At 46.9% G+C, this 23,699-nt stretch overlaps 1 protein-coding gene across 1 annotated transcript; it reads left to right on the forward strand.

Moving 5' to 3' along the window:
- Nucleotides 1–1,122: 1,122 nt before the first annotated feature.
- LOC131707010 (class I histocompatibility antigen, F10 alpha chain-like) lies at nucleotides 1,123–22,105 on the forward strand. Its single transcript, XM_059009018.1, has 10 exons — nucleotides 1,123–1,301; nucleotides 2,296–2,556; nucleotides 8,243–8,518; nucleotides 17,072–17,374; nucleotides 17,750–17,848; nucleotides 18,075–18,200; nucleotides 18,443–18,541; nucleotides 20,585–20,617; nucleotides 21,663–21,710; nucleotides 21,923–22,105. The coding sequence occupies exons 1-9, from the start codon at nucleotides 1,244–1,246 to the stop codon at nucleotides 21,668–21,670; spliced, it is 1,263 nt and encodes a 420-aa protein (XP_058865001.1). The 5' UTR covers nucleotides 1,123–1,243; the 3' UTR covers nucleotides 21,671–21,710; nucleotides 21,923–22,105.
- Nucleotides 22,106–23,699: the final 1,594 nt, after the last annotated feature.

The raw sequence follows: 23,699 nt of genomic DNA on the forward strand, positions 1-23,699 counted from the left end.
ATTCTGGACCGCTTTGCTTTTCCGAATTCAGCCCAGTTTTTGGGATATTCTGCTCAGCTGACAGCCCAGTTTCTAAGTCATGCTTACTCAGCTTATCATAAAAAAGTACACGAGAACTGGACCGTGAATTCATTTAAGAGTAACCCTTAGTACATGAATCAAAGTTAATGTATGTATTACTCTCACCAGAAAACACTATTTATATGAAGAAAAAGTTTTTCTTTATTACAATGAAGAATTACATTGCACTGAAATACACATGAAAAGTCATTAAATGAGTCATTTTCCTTTATTAAAAGCAAATATTAAAACACATTTCTGAGAAGGTGCATGGTATTCCAAAAAATAAAAAGAAATAGGACATCTTATACGCGTTTGCATCTGAATTAAGTTTACATCCGTGTTCAGATAAACGATAGATAAACGTTAATCTAAACAGGCCTATGCTTTTGCAGATTACATTTTCCCCTCTCAAATGTATTTCAAACGCTTCCAAGCTTTCTTTAAGAAGGTAATCGCTTTTAATTTAGGTACTCTATAAATGTAATTTTAGTGGAGGATGAAAAACATAGGATACGTTGACAAAAACAGAATTTTCTTTTAACTATTAAGAATACGAGTTTAGAGAATCTACATAAAAGGTATTAACTGAAATATTTTCACATTTTGCGCTTAATTGTCAAAGTTTAGAGTTACCTGACAGCTGCCTGATGCAAGAACTGACAAGTCAAAGCACTTCGATCAGCCAATGGGAGGTCGAGAATGAGAGCCAATCATAACGCATTCCGTTGGACAAATGAAAATACAGGTAGGGCTTCCAGACATAGCCCTGTGAGAGAAATTTCGCGGTACCTTTCTCATCCGAGCAAGTTTTGTACACTGGGAACTATTTTATCCAACACCGGTCTTAAATGCTGAACGCGACCAGTCTCGGTACAGTGACAGGGACTTGCGGAACAGTCCTGCCTAATTATAAAAAGGTTGAGTCACACAGAATATTGTGATTGGCCGCCCTGGCGGCTCTCAGCCAATAGGACGCGCAGGAGCATCAGCAGTCTCCGGGTAGAATACAGTTTCACAGGTTGCGTCTCTGAAACTGAAAGAGTTTTGTTCAGACCGATCACTGTGGGTCTGGATACCGCAGGTTTGCCGGTAGTGAGTTCCCGTAGAGACTGTACTGAAATCTGCTTATTAGCCGCGGGAATGAAGTTTTTATTGTGGAGATGTCTGTAGATTAGGGGACATGTTGAGAGCGTTTGTGCTGGCGATCCTGTGCTGTGTTCATGTGGCGTCGGGTGAAGGTGAGTTTACAGTCATGTGCGCACGTTAATAATAGTAATAATGTCTTCACGGCGAACACTAGGAAATCCATCAAAAATGATACTCGTTCATTTACAAACCTTTACTTAAATGTGACCATTTCTAATCACACAGTTTTTTTTAGTATTTAAAACCAGCGCCAAATTTAAACTGGAAACAGACAATCATTTCTCTAAAAAGAAAAAAAAAAAAACAATTCAACACAAAATGAGAAGTCCACCGCAAAGTTACACAAGTATTGCATATGATAAATATTCGCATAGTATGTTGTTAATGGTGGAAAATATGATAAATTCCATTAACAAAGATGTAAAAGACTGAAAACAGTATCATGTACCAGATTTGAATGGGCCCTTCCCTGCTTTCTTAGCGGAAGTTATATAGGCATGTGATGTAGTACCACTTTGTACCACATACATGAAAATAACCCGACACCAGCAGTTTATTGTTAGTGTAATTCATTCGGATGTGAATTGACTGTACAGTGTGAGATCGGTGTCATTTTACTGTAATATAATACTAGTATGGAAGAGATTACACCATTTTATTCTATTCTGTTGACTTTAAATTCACTTATGAAAGCCAGTCAATCCGGTCGACTTGTAAGAATGTCATTTCTGATATCATTCAGGATGTATGAACGGTATTGTACTGTCGTGCCGAATTCAACCCCTTCCTGAATTTTGCACTACTTTGAGATGTGCGCCTGCATGACTTTCTTTGAAGTTTGTCTGTGTGATTACTTAAGCTATTAATGTATTCATCGCCGTGGTTTACTGTGAAGATTCGCTAGATCTAGCTTCAGACGACTCATGTAATTTTGAAGTGTATGTTTAGAGACTAACATTAAAGGTAGAGACATTTAAAACATGTGCACCATACATGTGCTGTGAGATACAGGAGAAGACGAGCTCTGTGAACATCTTGAGAAGTGCAGCGAAGTAATCCCTGTTCTGTGTGTCCTTCCCTGTCCAGGAAGCCACTCCCTGCGCTATTTCTACACGGGGACCTCTGGAATGACAGAGTTCCCTGAGTTTGTGGTGGTGGGGATGGTGGATGATGTGCAGATTGATTATTACGACAGCAAGAGCAAGCAGAACATCCCCAAACAGCAGTGGATGAAGGACAATATGGAACCAGGATACTGGGAGACACAGACTCACATATGCCGCGGTGCTGAGCAGATTTTCAGACGGAATATTGGAATCGCAATGCAGCGCTTCAACCAGACTGGAGGTGAGTACAGAGACACACACACACACACACACACTGTCTCTTTCATCAGTGCTGCTCTGTTTGTGATACAGGCAGCAGTGTGTTTCATAGACCTTCCCTCCTATAAATATACAACACTGTGATGAGAGACTGGGCTCATCCTGTAGTTTACACTGTGACGAGAGACTGGACTCCTCCTGCAGGGGGCTGGGGTTCCTCCGTACAGCAGGTGGCTCGGGTTCCTCCGTACAGCAGGGGGCTGGGGTTCGTACAGTAGGAGGCTGGGCTCCTCCTGCAGGGGGCTGGGGTTCCTCCGTACAGCAGGTGGCTCGGGTTCATACAGTAGGAGGCTGGGCTCCTCCTGCAGGGGGCTGGGGTTCCACCGTACAGCAGGGGGCTGGGGTTCATACAGTAGGAGGCTGGGCTCCTCCTGCAGGGGGCTGGGGTTCCTCCGTACAGCAGGGGGCTGGGGTTCATACAGTAGGAGGCTGGGCTCCTCCTGCAGGGGGCTGGGGTTCCTCCGTACAGCAGGTGGCTCGGGTTCCTTCGTACAGCAGGGAGCTGGGGTTCATACAGTAGGAGGCTGGGCTCCTCCTGCAGGGGGCTGGGGTTCCTCCGTACAGCAGGTGGCTGGGGTTCGTACAGTAGGAGGCTGGGCTCCTCCTGCAAGGGGCTGGGGTTCCTCCGTACAGCAAGGGGCTGGGGTTCCTCCGTACAGCAGGGAGCTGGGGTTCGTACAGTAGGAGGCTGGGCTCCTCCTGCAGGGGGCTGGGGTTCCACCGTACAGCAGGGGGCTGGGGTTCATACAGTAGGAAGCTGGGCTCCTCCTGCAGGGGGCTGGGGTTCCTCCGTACAGCAGGGGGCTGGGGTTCCTCCATACAGCAGGTGGCTCGGGTTCCTCCATACAGTAGGAGGCTGGGCTCCTCCTGCAGGGGGCTGGGGTTCCTCCGTACAGCAGGTGGCTCGGGTTCCACCGTACAGCAGGGGGCTGGGGTTCATACAGTAGGAAGCTGGGCTCCTCCTGCAGGGGGCTGGGGTTCCTCCGTACAGCAGGGGGCTGGGGTTCCTCCATACAGCAGGTGGCTCGGGTTCCTCCATACAGTAGGAGGCTGGGCTCCTCCTGCAGGGGGCTGGGGTTCCTCCGTACAGCAGGTGGCTCGGGTTCCTTCGTACAGCAGGGAGCTGGGGTTCGTACAGTAGGAGGCTGGGCTCCTCCTGCAGGGGGCTGGGGTTCCTCCGTACAGCAGGGGGCTGGGGTTCGTACAGTAGGAGGCTGGGCTCCTCCTGCAGGGGGCTGGGGTTCCTCCGTACAGCAGGTGGCTCGGGTTCCTCCGTACAGCAGGGGGCTGGGGTTCGTACAGTAGGAGGCTGGGCTCCTCCTGCAGGGGGCTGGGGTTCCTCCGTATAGCAGGGGGCTGGGGTTCCTCCGTACAGCAGGTGGCTCGGGTTCCTCCGTACAGCAGGGGGCTGGGGTTTGTACAGTAGGAGGCTGGGCTCCTCCTGCAGGGGGCTGGGGTTCCTCCGTACAGCAGGGGGCTGGGGTTCCTCCGTACAGCAGGGGGCTGGGGTTCCTCCGTACAGCAGGTGGCTCGGGTTCCTCCGTACAGCAGGGGGCTGGGGTTCGATCACACTTGTTTTTATTACAGAGCAGTGGCTGAATCTTGTAAATCTGCCTTCCTTCTATAGGAACCTGTTTAATGTTGGATAGTTTTTATACATGAGCATCTCTGTGTGTTTAGGAGAAAACATATGCAGTGCCTTGCAAAAGTATTCAGACCCCTGACCAATTCTCTCATATTACTGAATTACAAGTGGTACATTGAAATTTCGTTCTGTTTGATATTTTATTTTAAAACACTGAAACTCAAAATCAATTATTGTAAGGTGACGTTGATTTTATGTTGGGAAATATTTTTAAGAAAAATAAAAAACTGAAATATCTTGCTTGCATAAGTATTCAACCCTTGTGCTGTGGAAGCGCCCCGTTTACACTGATGAAAGAAATTGCCCTAACGAGGACACAATTACCTTACCATTGGCCTCCACCTGTGAACCATAAAAGTTGCTGTCACATTTTCTGGATAAAAACCCCACTGTTGAAGGATCATTGGTCAGGCTGTGAATCTGAAGGAAAATGAAGACCAAAGAGCATTCTACAGAAGTTAGAGATAAAGTAATACAAATGCATAGATCAGGGAAAGGGTACAAAATAATATCCAAGTGTTTGGCTATCCCAGTGAGCACAGTTGGATCAATAATCAGGAAGTGGAAGCTGCATCACACCACCCAGGCACTGCCAAGAAAAAGGCCGTCCCTCAAAACTCAGCGCTCAAACAAGAAGGAGACTTGTGAGAGAAGCCACAGAGAGGCCAACAATCACTTTGAAGGAGCTACAGAGTTCAGTGGCTGGGAGTGGAGTAATGGTGCACCAGTCAACCATATCAAGAGCTCTGTATAACACTGGCCTGTATGAGAGGGTGGCAAGAAAGAAGCCGTTACTCAAAAAGTACCATCTGAAAGCACGTCTGGAGTTTGCCAGAAAGCATGAGAGTGACCCAGCTGCGATGTGGGGAAAGGTTTTGTGGTCAGATGAGACCAAGATAGTGTCACGTTTTCACTTTTCACGTTCTCTTTTATTATATTATTTGCTCTGCACACACTCTTAACTCAGGGGAGACGTTAAGGAGGACAGAGATGTTTAAAACTCCTGGAGCTGTGCCCATCTTGATAAGAGACGGTTTGAGGCTGACTGGGTTAAAGTGTCAGGCTGACCCCGCTCCAGTTAAAGGGTCATACAGAGAGAGCATTCTTACAGCAATGGTTACAAACTAAAACTATTAAACATTACAAATACAAACTAAAAACTATTAAACATTACAAATGATTATAGCACATGCATTTCATTAATATATTTAAATCATCCAATCCATGTCCAAGGCTTCAGCTCGTTCCCAGCAGGACTCCATTTCTGTTCTGGGTTCATCCCGAGTTGGTTCAGCGAAGACCACCACAGGCCCCTTTATCCAGCGTTTGGCATCACAGGTGTGGGTCGCCATGGTCTTGACCTCATACCTACAAGACACTTGTACACGCTTAATAGGGACACCTTCCTCGCATTCTAATTTACCAGATGTGCCCATTTTACCAGGTGGCCGCTCTCACAATCCATACACTCAACTCTTTTTACGTCTCTGGGATTTACATTCAAATGAGAGAAAGAAAGCCCCTCGGAATCATCACATTCAAACAAGATTCGGCAATGTTTTATTAAATGACTGCAGGCTGGACATGGCTTGGGCCCAGTCCGGGGTGATTCACCTCTGCATCTGTCACAGTCACACACAACAAGAGAATCACTTCTCATTTCATGAACCAGGGCTAACTCTGTGCCTCTCACAAGCATTCTGGACCTGTACATGTTTCTGTCATGCATCTCCTTCTGTTCGCACAGAGACACCTTAGGGGGTATGCCATCCATCCAGAACACAGTGGGGGGCCAGAACTCACTGTTGTTCATGTCAGCAGGCACCCAGCATTTGTTTTGCTCCGCATCATCAGTGGACAAACTTAATACAACTGAATCTGACTCAATCGAGGAACTGTGAACTCTAGCAACTGAGACCCTCCATGCGAACGGATCCAATGTCTTACTACATATGACAGCTGGTTCAGGGTCACCTGTGACAATAGAGCTTTTTGGCCAAAACTCAAAGCGCTATGTGTGGCGCAAACCTAACACTGCCCATGCCTCAAGACACACCATCCTTACAGAGAAGTATGGTGGTGGCAGCATCATGCTGTGCGGATGCTTCTCATCAGCAGGGACTGGGCATCTTGTTAAAACTGAAGAAAGAATGGATGGAGCAAAATACAGGGAAATACTGCAAGAGAACCTGCTCCAGTACGCTAAAAAACTGAAGCTTGGGAGGAAATTCACCTTTCAGCAGGACAATGATCCCAAGCACAAGGCCAAAGCAACATTGGAGTGGCTCAAGAACAAAAAGGTGAATGTCCTACAGTGGCCCAGTCAAAGTCCTGATCTCAATACCATTGAGAATCTGTGGCACTATTTGAAAATTGCGGTCCACAAGCGTCGTCCAACCAACCTGAACAACCTGGAGCAAATCTGCCAAGAAGAATGGGCCAAAATCACTCCGACACTGTGTGCAAAGCTGGTACATACTTACCCCAAAACACTTAATGCTGTTACTGCAGCGAAAGGTGGCTCTACCAAATATTAATGTGTGGGTGTTGAATACTTATGCAAGCAAGATATTTCAGTTTTTTTATTTTTCTTAAAAATATTTTCCAACATAAAACCAATGTCACCTTACAATAATTGATTTTGAGTTTCAGTGTTTTAAAATAAAATATCAAACAGAACGAAATGTCAATGTACCATTTGTAATTCAGTAATATGAGAGAATTGGTCAGGGGTCTGAATACTTTTGCAAGGCACTGTACTTTAGCGACACTACAGTTTACAAAATTAACTGGGTTTAAGAATCAGTTAGTATTTGGGTTTCAGTTAGTTAGTAAGGCTACCTTTTGCTCTTAATACGGTTTGTATACACACACAGTTCGGTTACAGTAACGCCAACCACACTAAATCCTTTTCAGAGCAAGTTAGTTAATGCGCACTAACTGTGTGTGTGTATTTCAACCACACTGACACGACCGCAGGTGGTGCGCAGTGGATTGCTGCGCAACTAATGATGTCATTATTTATCAGACATTTCCGCGTGATAGACATGGCTAAAAATATATATATAGATGCCTGAAGAACCAAGCTGATCTTGTAAAATTGATGAATAGTAAATTCATAACAATGGAAAATGGAGCATACATGTAATATACTTTTTTTTATTTAATCAAAGTACAGTTGTGTAATATTTTCTTGTAATAAAAAAAAATGTATTTTTGGTTTTGCAACTTAAATAAAACAATATGGTACCATTCATAACTCGTTTTCCCACCGATACCAGACGTCTCGTGTGTGTTTTGGCACTCCAGGAAATATCTCAGTAAATGACAAAGACGCATACACGACTCCTTAGACGTGCGTACACTTTTAATCCAGTCACTTGGAAACCACTCAAGTCGTTCCCACCAGCCTTCTGTTCGGAAGATCGCCCGAATGTTTCGATCTACCGTCATGGTACTGCAGAACATCACCACTGTATTCAGCAGTGTAGAAAAAGCAAAACGGCGTCTCCGCTGGTTTTGCAGAAAAGAGCAGAGCTGTGCTGGACGAGCTCTCTATCGATTACGTACAATACTTCCAAAAGCATAAACAAAAACACAGCCTCCATGTTCTCACACAAAACCTCGCAATCGGCATGTAATGATGGCCCGAGTTCAGTGGTTTGTTTAAACAGGGAGTCGCTCACTTCAGTAATGAAAGGTGTGTGTGTGTGTGTGTGTGTTCACTGGCTCCCTCACTCATGTCTGTGTGTGTGTTCACTGGCTCCCTTGTGTGTGTGTTCACTGGCTCCCTCACTCATGTCTGTGTGTGTGTTCACTGGCTCCCTTGTGTGTGTGTTCACTGGCTCCCTCACTCATGTCTGTGTGTGTGTTCACTGGCTCCCTTGTGTGTGTGTGTTCACTGGCTCCCTCACTCATGTCTGTGTGTGTGTTCACTGGCTCCCTTGTGTGTGTGTGTGTTCACCAGCTCCCTCACTCACATCTGTGTGTTTATCTTCTCCAGGAGTTCACTCATGGCAGCACGTGTACGGCTGTGAGCTGGATGAGGACGGGACCAAGCGGGGGTTTGATCAGTACGGATACGATGGGGAGGATTACATCAGCTTCGATACGGACACCCTGACCTGGACTGCTGCCAGCCAGCGTGCTTTCGCCACGAAACTGAAGTGGGAGGCTAACGGAGCCATGAATCAGGACTGGAAGGGCTATCTGGAGTGGATGTGTATCGAATGGCAGCAGAAGTACGTCCAGTACGGGAGGGAGACTCTGGAGAGGAGAGGTACAGACACACACACTGCTGCAGCGTGCACTGCTGTTGAGACGAGGCTGAGAGGAACACACGCACACACTGACACACACTGACACACACACACATGCACACACACTGACACTCACACACACTCACACACATACTCACACACTCACACTCACACACACGCACACACACATTGCTGCAGTGTGCACTGCTGTTGAGACGAGGCTGACAGGAACAAACACACACACACACACTCGCACACACTGACACACACTCAGGGACAGAAATGTTATTTATTTCTTATTTCAATTTTCACAGTAGAATAAACTATTGAGTTACAGCAGCTCATTCACAAGAGTGTCCCAGAAACAAATCTGTGCAATCACTGACAACAGTCATACCTGTAAAGAAATCACCTACAGCAATCATACCTGTAAAGAAATCACCTACAACAATCATACCTGTAAAGAAATCACCTACAACAATCATACCTGTAAAGAAATCACCTACAACAATCATACCTGTAAAGAAATCACCTACAACAATCATATCTGTAAAGAAATCACCTACAACAATCATACCTGTAAAGAAATCACCTACAGCAATCATACCTGTAAAGAAATCACCTACAACAATCATATCTGTAAAGAAATCACCTACAACAATCATATCTGTAAAGAAATCACCTACAACAATCATACCTGTAAAGAAATCACCTACAGCAATCATACCTGTAAAGAAATCACCTACAACAATCATACCTGTAAAGAAATCACCTACAACAATCATACCTGTAAAGAAATCACCTACAACAATCATACCTGTAAAGAAATCACCTACAACAATCATATCTGTAAAGAAATCACCTACAACAATCATACCTGTAAAGAAATCACCTACAGCAATCATACCTGTAAAGAAATCACCTACAACAATCATATCTGTAAAGAAATCACCTACAACAATCATATCTGTAAAGAAATCACCTACAACAATCATACCTGTAAAGAAATCACCTACAGCAATCATACCTGTAAAGAAATCACCTACAACAATCATATCTGTAAAGAAATCACCTACAACAATCATACCTGTAAAGAAATCACCTACAGCAATCATACCTGTAAAGAAATCACCTACAGCAATCCTATCTGTAAAGAAATCACCTACAGCAATCCTATCTGTAAAGAAATCACCTACAGCAATCATACCTGTAAAGAAATCACCTACAGCAATCATACCTGTAAAGAAATCACCTACAGCAATCCTATCTGTAAAGAAATCACCTACAGCAATCCTATCTGTAAAGAAATCACCTACAGCAATCCTATCTGTAAAGAAATCACCTACAACAATCATATCTGTAAAGAAATCACCTACAGCAATCCTATCTGTAAAGAAATCACCTACAGCAATCATATCTGTAAAGAAATCACCTACAGCAATCCTATCTGTAAAGAAACACCTACAGCAATCATACCTGTAAAGAAATCACCTACAACAATCCTATCTGTAAAGAAATCACCTACAACAATCATATCTGTAAAGAAATCACCTACAGCAATCATATCTGTAAAGAAATCACCTACAGCAATCCTATCTGTAAAGAAATCACCTACAACAATCCTATCTGTAAAGAAATCACCTACAGCAATCATACCTGTAAAGAAATCACCTACAGCAATCCTATCTGTAAAGAAATCACCTACAACAATCCTATCTGTAAAGAAATCACCTACAGCAATCATACCTGTAAAGAAATCACCTACAGCAATCCTATCTGTAAAGAAATCACCTACAGCAATCCTACCTAGTGTGGCAAGATGGCTTTGTGGCCCGGAAATACAGGCACACAGTATGATGAGTGAATGTGCTGGTGCACCGATTTATTGTAAAACAAATACTTAAACAAAACAAGCAGTCAAAATAAACAGCACAATGGCTAAACAAAACAGACAAAACAAACACTAACCGATAGCAAGTAGCGAGCTGGTGTAGATCCAGCATGCTTTCAATTATTATTTTATTCTTATTCCTCCCGACTCTCTCCCGTTCTTTCTCCCTGAACACTCCAACCCTGAGGGAGTGATTTGTGCTCCTTTTATCTACAGCTGTGCCGAGGCTCGCTTGCTGATTAATCATTCACTTGAATCCCAGCACAGTCTGCACGTGGAGTGATTGTGCAATAACCGTGCCCACATACAAATACACACTTTAGGTCACCCGTGCTACATAACCCACACTCCGTGCCCTACATACACATAAACAATAACACACCACATTAAACACAAAATATGCACAGGGGCGGGGTTAGCCCGTCACACCTGTAAAGAAATCATTGAATTAGGTTTAGAAAGTGGGGTCCGTGATACAGCTGTTGTGAATGAGGGGTCGGTCCAGTGATAAAGTGCTCATGATACTGTATTTAACACCATATCCTAGAACACACACAGAGGATGTCATCAAAGTGCATTGGGTTTGTAATTGCTCTCCTGACACGGCCGCTGTGTTGTGTGCTGAAGGTGCTGCAGAGAAGGGAGCGGGCTTCTGTACAGCAGCATAGAGGAGAGAGCCCCCAGTGCTGTCTGATTGTACAGCAGCATAGAGGAGAGAGCCCCCAGTGCTGTCTGATTGTACTGCAGCATAGAGGAGAGAGCCCCCAGTGCTGTCTGATTGTACTGCAGCATAGAGGAGAGAGCCCCCAGCGCTGTCTGATTGTACTGCAGCATAGAGGAGAGAGCCCCCAGTGCTGTCTGATTGTACTGCAGCATAGAGGAGAGAGCCCCCAGTGCTGTCTGATTGTACAGCAGCATAGAGGAGAGAGCCCCCAGTGCTGCCTGATTGTACTGCAGCATAGAGGAGAGACCCCCCAGTGCTGTCTGATTGTACTGCAGCATAGAGGAGAGAGCCCCCAGCGCTGTCTGATTGTACTGCAGCATAGAGGAGAGAGCCCCCAGTGCTGTCTGATTGTACTGCAGCATAGAGGAGAGAGCCCCCAGCGCTGTCTGATTGTACAGCAGCATAGAGGAGAGAGCCCCCAGTGCTGTCTGATTGTACTGCAGCATAGAGGAGAGAGCCCCCAGTGCTGTCTGATTGTACTGCAGCATAGAGGAGAGAGCCCCCAGCGCTGTCTGATTGTACTGCAGTGCTTGGAGCGGGCTTCTGTACTGCAGCATAGAGGAGAGAGCCCCCTGTGCTGTCTCATTGTACAGCAGCATAGAGGAGAGAGCCCGCAGTGCTGTCTGATTGTACTGCAGCATAGAGGAGAGAGCCCGCAGTGCTGTCTCATTGTACTGCAGCATAGAGGAGAGAGCCCCCAGCGCTGTCTGATTGTACTGCAGTGCAGGGAGCGGGCTTCTGTACTGCAGCATAGAGGAGAGAGCCCCCTGTGCTGTCTCATTGTACAGCAGCATAGAGGAGAGAGCCCCCAGGGCTGTCTGATTGTTCTGCAGCATAGAGGAGAGAGTCCCCAGTGCTGTCTGATTGTACTGCAGCATAGAGGAGAGAGCCCCCTGTGCTGTCTCATTGTACAGCAGCATAGAGGAGAGAGCCCCCAGTGCTGTCTGATTGTACTGCAGCATAGAGGAGAGAGCCCCCAGTGCTGTCTGATTGTTCTGCAGCATAGAGGAGAGAGCCCCCAGTGCTGTCTGATTGTACTGCAGCATAGAGGAGAGAGCCCCCAGTGCTGTCTGATTGTACTGCAGCATAGAGGAGAGAGCCCCCAGTGCTGTCTGATTGTACTGCACCATAGAGGAGAGAGCCCCCAGTGCTGTCTCATTGTACAGCAGCATAGAGGAGAGAGCCCCCAGTGCTGTCTGATTGTACAGCATAGAGGAGAGAGCCCCCAGTGCTGTCTGATTGTACTGCAGCATAGAGGAGAGAGCCCCCAGTGCTGTCTGATTGTACTGCACCATAGAGGAGAGAGCCCCCAGTGCTGTCTCATTGTACAGCAGCATAGAGGAGAGAGCCCCCAGTGCTGTCTGATTGTACAGCATAGAGGAGAGAGCCCCCAGTGCTGTCTGATTGTACAGCAGCATAGAGGAGAGAGCCCCCAGTGCTGTCTGATTGTACTGCAGCATAGAGGAGAGAGCCCCCAGTGCTGTCTGATTGTACTGCACCATAGAGGAGAGAGCCCCCAGTGCTGTCTCATTGTACAGCAGCATAGAGGAGAGAGCCCCCAGTGCTGTCTGATTGTACAGCATAGAGGAGAGAGCCCCCAATGCTGTCTGATTGTACTGCAGCATAGAGGAGAGAGCCCCCAGTGCTGTCTGATTGTACTGCAGCATAGAGGAGAGAGTCCCCAGTGCTGTCTCATTGTACAGCAGCATAGAGGAGAGAGCCCCCAGTGCTGTCTGATTGTACTGCACCATAGAGGAGAGAGCCCCCAGTGCTGTCTCATTGTACAGCAGCATAGAGGAGAGAGCCCCCAGTGCTGTCTGATTGTACAGCAGCATAGAGGAGAGAGCCCCCAGTGCTGTCTGATTGTACTGCACCATAGAGGAGAGAGCCCCCAGTGCTGTCTCATTGTACAGCAACATAGAGGAGAGAGCCCCCAGTGCTGTCTGATTGTACTGCAGCATAGAGGAGAGAGCCCCCAGTGCTGTCTGATTGTACAGCAGCATAGAGGAGAGAGCCCCCAGTGCTGTCTGATTGTACAGCAGCATAGAGGAGAGAGCCCCCAGTGCTGTCTGATTGTACTGCACCATAGAGGAGAGAGCCCCCAGTGCTGTCTCATTGTACAGCAGCATAGAGGAGAGAGCCCCCAGTGCTGTCTGATTGTACTGCAGCATAGAGGAGAGAGCCCCCAGTGCTGTCTGATTGTACAGCAGCATAGAGGAGAGAGCCCCCAGTGCTGTCTGATTGTACTGCAGCATAGAGGAGAGAGCCCCCAGTGCTGTCTGATTGTACTGCACCATAGAGGAGAGAGCCCCCAGTGCTGTCGACTGTACTGCAGCACAGAGAAGAGAGCCCCCAGTGCTGTCTGATTGTACTGCAGCACAGAGGAGAGAGTCCCCAGTGCTGTCTGATTGTACTGCAGCATAGAGGAGAGAGCCCCCAGTGCTGTCTGATTGTACTGCACCATAGAGGAGAGAGCCCCCAGTGCTGTCTGATTGTACTGCAGCATAGAGGAGAGAGCCCCCAGTGCTGTCTGATTGTACTGCAGCATAGAGGAGAGAGCCCGCAGTGCTGTCTCATTGTACAGCAGCATAGAGGAGAGAGCCCCCAGTGCTGTCTGATTGTACTGCACCATAGAGGAGAGAGCCCCCAGTGCTGTCTCATTGTACAGCAGCATAGAGGAGAGAGCCCCCAGTGCTGTCTGATTGTACAGCATAGAGGAGAGAGCCCCCAGTGCTGTCTGATTGTACAGCAGCATAGAGGAGAGAGCCCCCAGTGCTGTCTGATTGTACTGCAGCATAGAGGAGAGAGCCCCCAGTGCTGTCTGATTGTACTGCACCATAGAGGAGAGAGCCCCCAGTGCTGTCTCATTGTACAGCAGCATAGAGGAGAGAGCCCCCAGTGCTGTCTGATTGTACAGCATAGAGGAGAGAGCCCCCAGTGCTGTCTGATTGTACTGCAGCATAGAGGAGAGAGCCCCCAGTGCTGTCTGATTGTACTGCAGCATAGAGGAGAGAGTCCCCAGTGCTGTCTCATTGTACAGCAGCATAGAGGAGAGAGCCCCCAGTGCTGTCTGATTGTACTGCAGCATAGAGGAGAGAGCCCCCAGTGCTGTCTGATTGTACTGCAGCATAGAGGAGAGAGCCCCCAGTGCTGTCTGATTGTACTGCACCATAGAGGAGAGAGCCCCCAGTGCTGTCTCATTGTACAGCAGCATAGAGGAGAGAGCCCCCAGTGCTGTCTGATTGTACAGCATAGAGGAGAGAGCCCCCAGTGCTGTCTCATTGTACAGCAACATAGAGGAGAGAGCCCCCAGTGCTGTCTGATTGTACTGCAGCATAGAGGAGAGAGCCCCCAGTGCTGTCTGATTGTACAGCAGCATAGAGGAGATAGCCCCCAGTGCTGTCTGATTGTACAGCAGCATAGAGGAGAGAGCCCCCAGTGCTGTCTGATTGTACTGCACCATAGAGGAGAGAGCCCCCAGTGCTGTCTCATTGTACAGCAGCATAGAGGAGAGAGCCCCCAGTGCTGTCTGATTGTACTGCAGCATAGAGGAGAGAGCCCCCAGTGCTGTCTGATTGTACAGCAGCATAGAGGAGAGAGCCCCCAGTGCTGTCTGATTGTACTGCAGCATAGAGGAGAGAGCCCCCAGTGCTGTCTGATTGTACTGCACCATAGAGGAGAGAGCCCCCAGTGCTGTCGACTGTACTGCAGCACAGAGAAGAGAGCCCCCAGTGCTGTCTGATTGTACTGCAGCACAGAGGAGAGAGTCCCCAGTGCTGTCTGATTGTACTGCAGAGCACTGGACAGACCTTCAGAGGAGCAGTGTGTGTAGTGACTCTGCTCTCCCTGATACAGACACTCTCTCCCTGATATAGACACTCTCTCCCTGATATAGACACTCTCTTCCTGATATAGACACTCTCTATCTCTGATATAGACACTCGCTCTCTGATATAGACACTCTCTCCCTGATATAGACACTCTCTCTGATATAGACACTCTCTCTCTGATATAGACACTCTCTCCCTGATATAGACACTCTCTTCCTGATATAGACACTCTCTATCTCTGATATAGACACTCTCTCCCTGATACAGACACTCTCTCCCTGATATAGACACTCTCTCCCTGATATAGACTCTCTTCCTGATATAGACACTCTCTATCTCTGATATAGACACTCTCTTCCTGATATAGACACTCTCTATCTCTGATATAGACACTCGCTCTCTGATATAGACACTCTCTCCCTGATATAGACACTCTCTCTGATATAGACACTCTCTCTCTGATATAGACACTCTCTCCCTGATATAGACACTCTCTTCCTGATATAGACACTCTCTATCTCTGATATAGACACTCTCTCTCTGATATAGACACTCTCCCTGATATAGACACTCTCTCCCTGATATAGACACTCTCTCCCTGATATAGACACTCTCTCCCTGATATAGACACTCTGTCTGCAGTGACTCTGCTCTCTCTGATATAGACACTCTCTCCCTGATATAGACACTCTCTCCCTGCAGTGACTCTGCTCTCCCTGATATAGACACTCTCTCCCTGATATAGACACTCTCTCCCTGATATAGACACTCTCTCCCTGCAGTGACTCTGCTCTCCCTGATATAGACACTCTCTCCCTGATATAGACACTCTCTCCCTGATATAGACACTCTCTCCCTGATATAGACACTCTCTCCCTGATATAGACACTCTCTCCCTGATATAGACACTCTCTCAGTGATATAGACACTCTCTCCCTGATATAGACACTCTCTCTCTGCAGTGACTCTGCTCTCCCTGATATAGACACTCTCTCCCTGATATAAACACTCTCTCCCTGATATAGACACTCTCTCTCTGATATAGACACTCTCTCCCTGCAGTGACTCTGCTCTCCCTGATATAGACACTCTCTCTCTGATATAGACAATCTCTCCCTGATACAGACACTCTCTGATATAGACACTCTCTTCCTGATATAGACACTCTCTCAGTGATATAGACACTCTCTCCCTGCAGTGACTCTGCTGTCCCTGATATAGACACTCTCTCCCTGATATAGACACTCTCTCCCTGCAGTGACTCTGCTCTCCCTGATATAGACACTCTCTATCTCTGATATAGACAATCTCTCCCTGATACAGACACTCTCTGATATAGACACTCTCTTCCTGATATAGACACTCTCTCAGTGATATAGACACTCTCTCCCTGCAGTGACTCTGCTGTCCCTGATATAGACACTCTCTCCCTGATATAGACACTCTCTCCCTGCAGTGACTCTGCTGTCCCTGATATAGACACTCTCTCCCTGATATAGACACTCTCTCTCTGCAGTGACTCTGCTCTCCCTGATATAGACACTCTCTATCTCTGATATAGACAATCTCTCCCTGATACAGACACTCTCTGATATAGACACTCTCTTCCTGATATAGACACTCTCTCAGTGATATAGACACTCTCTCCCTGCAGTGACTCTGCTCTCCCTGATATAGACACTCTCTATCTCTGATATAGACAATCTCTCCCTGATACAGACACTCTCTGATATAGACACTCTCTTCCTGATATAGACACTCTCTCAGTGATATAGACACTCTCTCCCTGCAGTGACTCTGCTGTCCCTGATATAGACACTCTCTCCCTGATATAGACACTCTCTCCCTGCAGTGACTCTGCTCTCCCTGATATAGACACTCTCTATCTCTGATATAGACAATCTCTCCCTGATACAGACACTCTCTGATATAGACACTCTCTTCCTGATATAGACACTCTCTCAGTGATATAGACACTCTCTCCCTGCAGTGACTCTGCTCTCCCTGATATAGACACTCTCTATCTCTGATATAGACAATCTCTCCCTGATACAGACACTCTCTGATATAGACACTCTCTCCCTGATATAGACACTCTCTCCCTGATATAGACACTCTCTCCCTGCAGTTCCTCCTGCAGTGACTCTGCTCCAGAGGAAAGCTCGTGGATCTGCAGACACGGAGGTCCTGTGTCATGTGACAGGGTTCTTCCCCCGCGCTGTAGAGGTGACCTGGGTCAGAGACGGGCGGGATCAGCTGGAGGAGGGGGTGCAGAGTGGGGAGGTGCTTCCCAACCAGGACGGGACCTACCAGCTGAGAAAGATCCTGACAGTGAGCCCTGAGGAGCAGAGGAGACACAACTACTCCTGCCAGGTAGACCACGCCAGCCTGGATCAGAAGATCGTGAAGGAGTGGGATCCGAACAGCGATGGTAATGAGGGTGATGATGAGTTACAGAGAGGAGGGGGGAGAGGGAGGGAGGGATCCTGACACTGAGCCCTGAGGAGCAGGGGAGACACAGCTACTGCCAAGAGGACTACAGACAGGGGAGGGGGGTGAGGGGAATGATAGACTGTGTTGAGAGGGAGGGGAGGGGAGGAGGAATAAGAGAGATGGAGTGAGTGGAGAGGGAGCTGGACTCTGTGGAGGGGAGGGAGGCTGAATCTAGTTGAACTGTTACTGAGATAAATCAAGTAGCTGTTATAATTCAGTTGATTCAGTTCAGTTAAGTTGTTCCTGTGTTGATTTGCCCTGGCTGACTGACTGCAGTAAATGAACTCCCTCAAACCCTGCTCTGTGTTTGCAGGCGGTCCCCCTATTGGGATCATTGCTGGAGTCATAGTGGGTGTACTGGCTCTGGCTGCAGTGATCATTGGAGTGGTGATCTGGAAGAAGAAACAAGGAGGTGAGAGGAGGGAGGGGGAGGGGGAATGAGAGATGGAGTGAGTGGAGAGGAAGCTGTTCTCTGTGGAGGGGACTGAGGCTGAATCTAGTTGAACTGTTATTGGGCTAAATCAAGAAATCAAGTATCTGTTGTAATTCAATTCAGTGAAATTGTTCCTGTGCTGGATTTGCCCTGGCTGACTGAGTGCAGTACATTAACTCCCTCAAACCCTGCTCTGTGTTTGCAGGTAGATCCACTTTTGGGATCATTGTTAAAGTCATAATGGCTGTACTGGCTATACTGGCTGCAGTGATTGTTGGATTCATAGTTCTGACTGCAGTGATCATTGGAGTGGTGATCTGGATGGGTGAAGGTGAGTGAGGGGAGGGGAGAGGGGGGGAGGGAGAGGGGGAATAAGAGAGATGGAGTGAGTGGAGAGGAAGCTGTTCTCTGTGGAGGGGACTGAGGCTGAATCAAGCTGAACTGTTATTGTGCTAAATCAAGAAATCAAGTATCTGTTGTAATTCAATTCAGTGAAGTTGTTCCTGTGTTGATTTGCCCTGGCTGACTGACTGCAGTAAATGAACTCCCTCAAACCCTGCTCTGTGTTTGCAGGCGGCCCCCCTATTGGGATCATTGCTGGAGTCATAGTGGGTGTACTGGCTCTAGCTGCAGTGATCATTGGAGTGGTGATCTGGAAGAAGAAACAAGGAGGTGATTAAGAGGGGGGAGGGGAGGGGAGAGGAGGTGGGGAGGGGAGTGGGGAGGGGTGGGGAGGGGAGAGGAGGTGGGGTGGGGTGGGGTGGGGAGGGGAGAGGAGGTGGGGTGGGGTGGGGTGGGGAGGGGAGTAGGGGGGAGTGGAGTGGGAGGGGAGTAGGGGTGGAGTGGGAGGGGAGTAGGGGTGGAGTGGGGGGGGGGAGGGGAGAGTGAACTACAGTGCTTTCAGCAGACACACACTCAGTGCGTTTACAACTCGGACCTGAACTGGCTCATAGCCCCTGAACTGCAGTGCGTGTCCGATGATGTCATGTCAACCACCCCTTGAGTGAGACATTCCCCCAAATCACAGAGGCGGAAGAGTTTAAATCAACAAGCCTGTCATTTGTGTCACTCGTGTGTTTCTGCTTCTAGGTGGTCGTTGCGTGATCATTAAGATTTCATGTTGCTCTGATATGTGAAGACACCTGTTTGTTTAAATTTCCAGTCTCTTCTTCAGGGGTGTGTAGACATTTACAGACACGGGTGTTATTGTCTACATTTACACACGAGTCTCACAGCTCTTCTGTATGTCATGTAACATTAACTCCTGTTTATTTTCTTACCCATGAAAAAGACATATTTTTGCTCTATAACAGAATTTTGTCGTTCTCCCCCCAGAGCTCAAGTTTATTCACCAGATCCTAACAGCGCATCACAGACTATCGATGATACAATTAAAAAACAAAGCCCTTCATGAATCACAAGATTTCCTTCTCGGGGTGAATCCAGCCCTTTGTTTCCAGAGTGAGACACAGCAGCTCTGACGCTGTAAAATAACAGTGTATAATAACACAATAACTATTTAAAAATGAAACATTGTGTGTTTATTGCAGATCACAACAACTCGTTATTTTCTATATATTGTCATCAAATCAAAATGTATCAAATGTAAAAAAAACAGATTAAAACAAGTAGATGAGCTGCTACCATTTAAACATGTGATCTACACACAACCTGAGTTATTAAACACATCATGCATTACATTGTGTATTAGATTTTGATTGTTGCTCACAACCTCATGCATGACTCTGCTGTAGGCTTGCTGAGTAAAACTGACACTGGTTTGTACTTCAAAAAATGGAAAATAGCAAACCCGAGACGATTTCACAATTTCACTGCTTCTGTCCGGGACAAAACATGAAGGCTGCAAACGGGTCCATTTCCAGCTTTCCGCGGTGTCTGGTGACCCTTTCACATCACGGCACTTACGATGATAAAGCCATTCATTTAAATTGAATAAACCTCCACAAGCTTGTGGCTTTACTGTTCAGATTGTATGATTGTTAGTGCTGTGATGCATATAAACAAGCTGGTCTGTGTGCAGGTCTACAAGCACGTTACTTTAAACAGAGGACTGTATTCACCCTGTGAAGGAAGCCTCTCATTTCTTACAGGCTTTACTGGAATGATTAGTTATAGATCGAGGTTCCCACAAAACCCAACATTTCCTCATGATGATACGTATCAGAATAGGATCACAGGTTACGTTTGTAGATATGTGTGAAAAATGATATTCCTGACAAAGTGTCGTGGCAGCTTGGCTTGTTTCACATTTACCCCACATGAATTATTACATGTCTTTTCACATTATAGCACAGATATAAAAGTCTGTTTGTATTTTGGGATCCTCTGTCTCTCTCAGTGTTCTGTCACAGATATTTTTTGGTTCTGTTGTCTGAGTAACAATCCCAGCTTCCTGTTGCTGTTGTCTGTGTCTGTGTGACGCTGACAATGGGGGCGTTGCCCACGAGTGTACGTGGCAAACGTGAGCCGACTCGGAGACCGCTGCGTTCACAGCAGAGCAAAAAACAGAGCAAAGCCGTCGCAGAGCCTCCTCTGGAGCAAGACCTGGGCCGGCTGCGTTTACACAACAAGAAAAACAGCTGAGCTGTCTCAGAGTGGGGTTAAAAGTGTCCAGAGTGAACACAACTCCTCTAGGATATGAAGCAAATGATAATCAGTTCAGTGACTTTTATCCTGTGTTTTCTTTTCACGCAGGAGCCCAGAGAATACACTACACCTCAAGTCGACGTAAGTACTGGATTGAGAGCTTTCCCACATTGTGCATTTTAAACAGCATCTTATGTGTTTGATTGAATTGTCAATAGGAGGCTCCTGGGATAGTGGCTGCTTATTCCTCTAATTCTGCCATTCAGATCCTACAAATAGTGTGTTTTGTGAAGTTAGACTATTTACCTGGAAACAAAGCATCCCTCTGTGTGTCTGCAGTGTCATCGAGTCTCCAGTGCTGTGTCTCTGCTCCACAGTGTCCCTCTGAATGTCTGCAGTGCTGTGTCTCTGCTCCACAGCGTCCCTCTGTGTGTCTCCAGTGCTGTGTCTCTGCTCCACAGCGTCCCTCTGTGTGTCTCATGTCAGTGAGTCTCCAGTGCTGTGTCTCTGCTCCACAGCGTCCCTCTGTGTGTCTCGTGTCAGTGAGTCTCCAGTGCTGCTGTCTCTGCTCCACAGTGTCCCTCTGTGTGTCTGCAGTGTCAGTGAGTCTCCAGTGCTGTGTCTCTGCTCCACAGCGTCCCTCTGTGTGTCTGCAATGTCAGTGAGTCTCCAGTGCTGCTGTGTCTGCTCCACAGCGTCCCTCTGTGTGTCTGCAATGTCAGTGAGTCTCCAGTGCTGCTGTGTCTGCTCCACAGCGTCCCTCTGTGTGTCTCCAGTGTCAGTGAGTCTCCAGTGCTGTGTCTCTGCTCCAAAGCGTCCCTCTGTGTGTCTGCAGTGTCAGTGAGTCTCCAGTGCTGTGTCTCTGCTCCACAGCGTCCCTCTGTGTGTCTCCAGTGCTGTGTCTCTGCTCCACAGCGTCCCTCTGTGTGTCTCCAGTGTCAGTGAGTCTCCAGTGCTGTGTCTCTGCTCCAAAGCGTCCCTCTGTGTGTCTGCAGTGTCAGTGAGTCTCCAGTGCTGTGTCTCTGCTCCAAAGCGTCCCTCTGTGTGTCTGCAGTGTCAGTGAGTCTCCAGTGCTGTGTCTCTGCTCCACAGCGTCCCTCTGTGTGTCTTCAGTGTCAGTGTGTCTCCAGTGCTGCTGTCTCTGCTCCATGCTGTGTCTCACTGGTCACGTTGTTGTTTATTTCAGGTTGGTAAGGCTTCGACACTTCCTCTGACACCGCCGCTCATGCCTGAGGTAAGAGTCAGTCCTGAACACTGAGAGGCTGTGCAGTCTTATTCACAATCACTCGTAAACATGCAGAGATTGAAGGGGAATATTGAGGACAGTTTAGGGTTTTATCAGTGGTGTTGTGTGGTTTTGTTCCTGAGCTACATTGTGACTGTGATGACCTCACTGATGACCTCACTGGTCCTCTTTGTTAACGCCCCTTTTCTGTCTCATTCCAGGAGTGTGACTCCACTGCAGAGAGAATCAGCGACTCTGCAGAGATTTCATCTTTTACAATCCTTCATACGCAATACTGCTTTATGCATTTATACGACATGACATCATAATGGGATTTAACAGGGTGCAGCTGTAATCATTCAGTTCTATTGTAAGAAATATTAACAGTCATTAGTTAAGAGGGGGGAGGAGGAAGGGGAGGAGGGGAGGAGGGGAGGGGAGGGTGGGGGGGTAGCATGGAAAGAAAAAAACAGATAATTAGTGAGGCCGGAACGCTGAGCGCAGGGATCTCTTTGAAAATGTGCGGACGACAAATAAAGTAAACTAAAAGACAAATAATGAGGTTACTTACCTTTTAGCTCTCATCGACTCTAGATGAGACTTATAACATCACTATAGGGAGGAGAAATACTGTAATGTTACTTTAGAAGTAAATCAGGTACATTGTCACCGCTGCGTTAGGGTTAGGGTTTGTTAAGGTGTCTCATTACCCAGTTATTTTAGGAGTAAATCAGGTACATTGTCACCGCTGCATGGTGGCGATTGTGCTTGTGAGAGCAGAGCCTGGGCAGGGCCATGTTTTGGGGGCATTAGGTAAAGCTACTGAGACACCATTTTGAGACACCATTTTGGTGTGGAACATTGGTATGACCTGTACATTATTCAACCACTATTTTGTAATGTTAAAATAAGGGCAGCAGTGTGGAGTAGTGGTTAGGGCTCTGGGCTCTGGACTCTTGACCGGAGGGTCGTGGGTTCAATCCCAGGTGGGGGACACTGCTGCTGTACCCTTGAGCAAGGTACTTTACCTAGATTGCTCCAGTAAAAACCCACCTGTATAAATGGGGAATTGTATGGAAAAATAATGTGATATCTTCTAATAATTGTAAGTCGCCCTAGATAAGGGCGTCTGCTAAGAAATAAATAAAATGAGCAGTAAAGGTTATTATCCACTTTTAAAGGTTATTTTGAATTAGAATACATGTATACTTGCTTTGTAGATATGTTATTTGAGTTTGTGTGTTATATTTGAAATGTGCGTCTCTGCACTGACACGGTGATTGTCATGCCAGATAGATTTTTTTAGTGCAGGAGTTTTCTTTGTCTGTTTACTTGTAAATAGTTTTTGACACAATAAAGAAAGTTTTTTGTTGTTGTTTTGTTCCTGAAAATAAATGTTCTGAGGATTGCAACCTATGTGTCACGTGTGTCCACTGCTCCTAATTTAACAGCATTGACCCAGGCCATCCTAACAGAGCTGAGCTATTGAAACCAATGCAACTGCAGCAAGCGAGTCGAGGAGTTGAGATATCAACAATAGATACAGACTCTTTCAATGGAAATCAATACAACTCCAGGCAGTGAGTGCATTCCAGTGTAAGCAGCACATTCCCAGTGTAAGAGCTGAGTTTAGACTGGGAGGGGAGCGCAGTGCAGCTCTGCAGGATTCCCAGGACAGGTTGTCACACACACTGCTGTATTGCAGTGTCACACACGGGGATGGGGGTGGATAAACCTGTCATCAATACAGTGCATTGAAGAGCAAGAGGAGACTGCTGGAATAAGGGGCTTCATCAGCACTGGCTGTCCTCTGCAGTGACGGGCTGTTGAACTTGATTTGAATTCATGTGTGGTGGAGCGGGCTGTTATTTGTAAATTATTGTTTTTCTGTTTTTGCTAGGCTAAACTTAATATAGGCCAGATTATTTTCTGCAAGTTTAAATTTAACAGTCAATAAATAAAGTTGAGTGAAATTTGAGTTTATGTTAAATAAGGCAG

The sequence above is a fragment of the Acipenser ruthenus genome, chromosome 38 (assembly GCF_902713425.1).
Source record: "Acipenser ruthenus chromosome 38, fAciRut3.2 maternal haplotype, whole genome shotgun sequence".
NCBI classification, from domain to species: Eukaryota; Metazoa; Chordata; class Actinopteri; order Acipenseriformes; family Acipenseridae; genus Acipenser; species Acipenser ruthenus.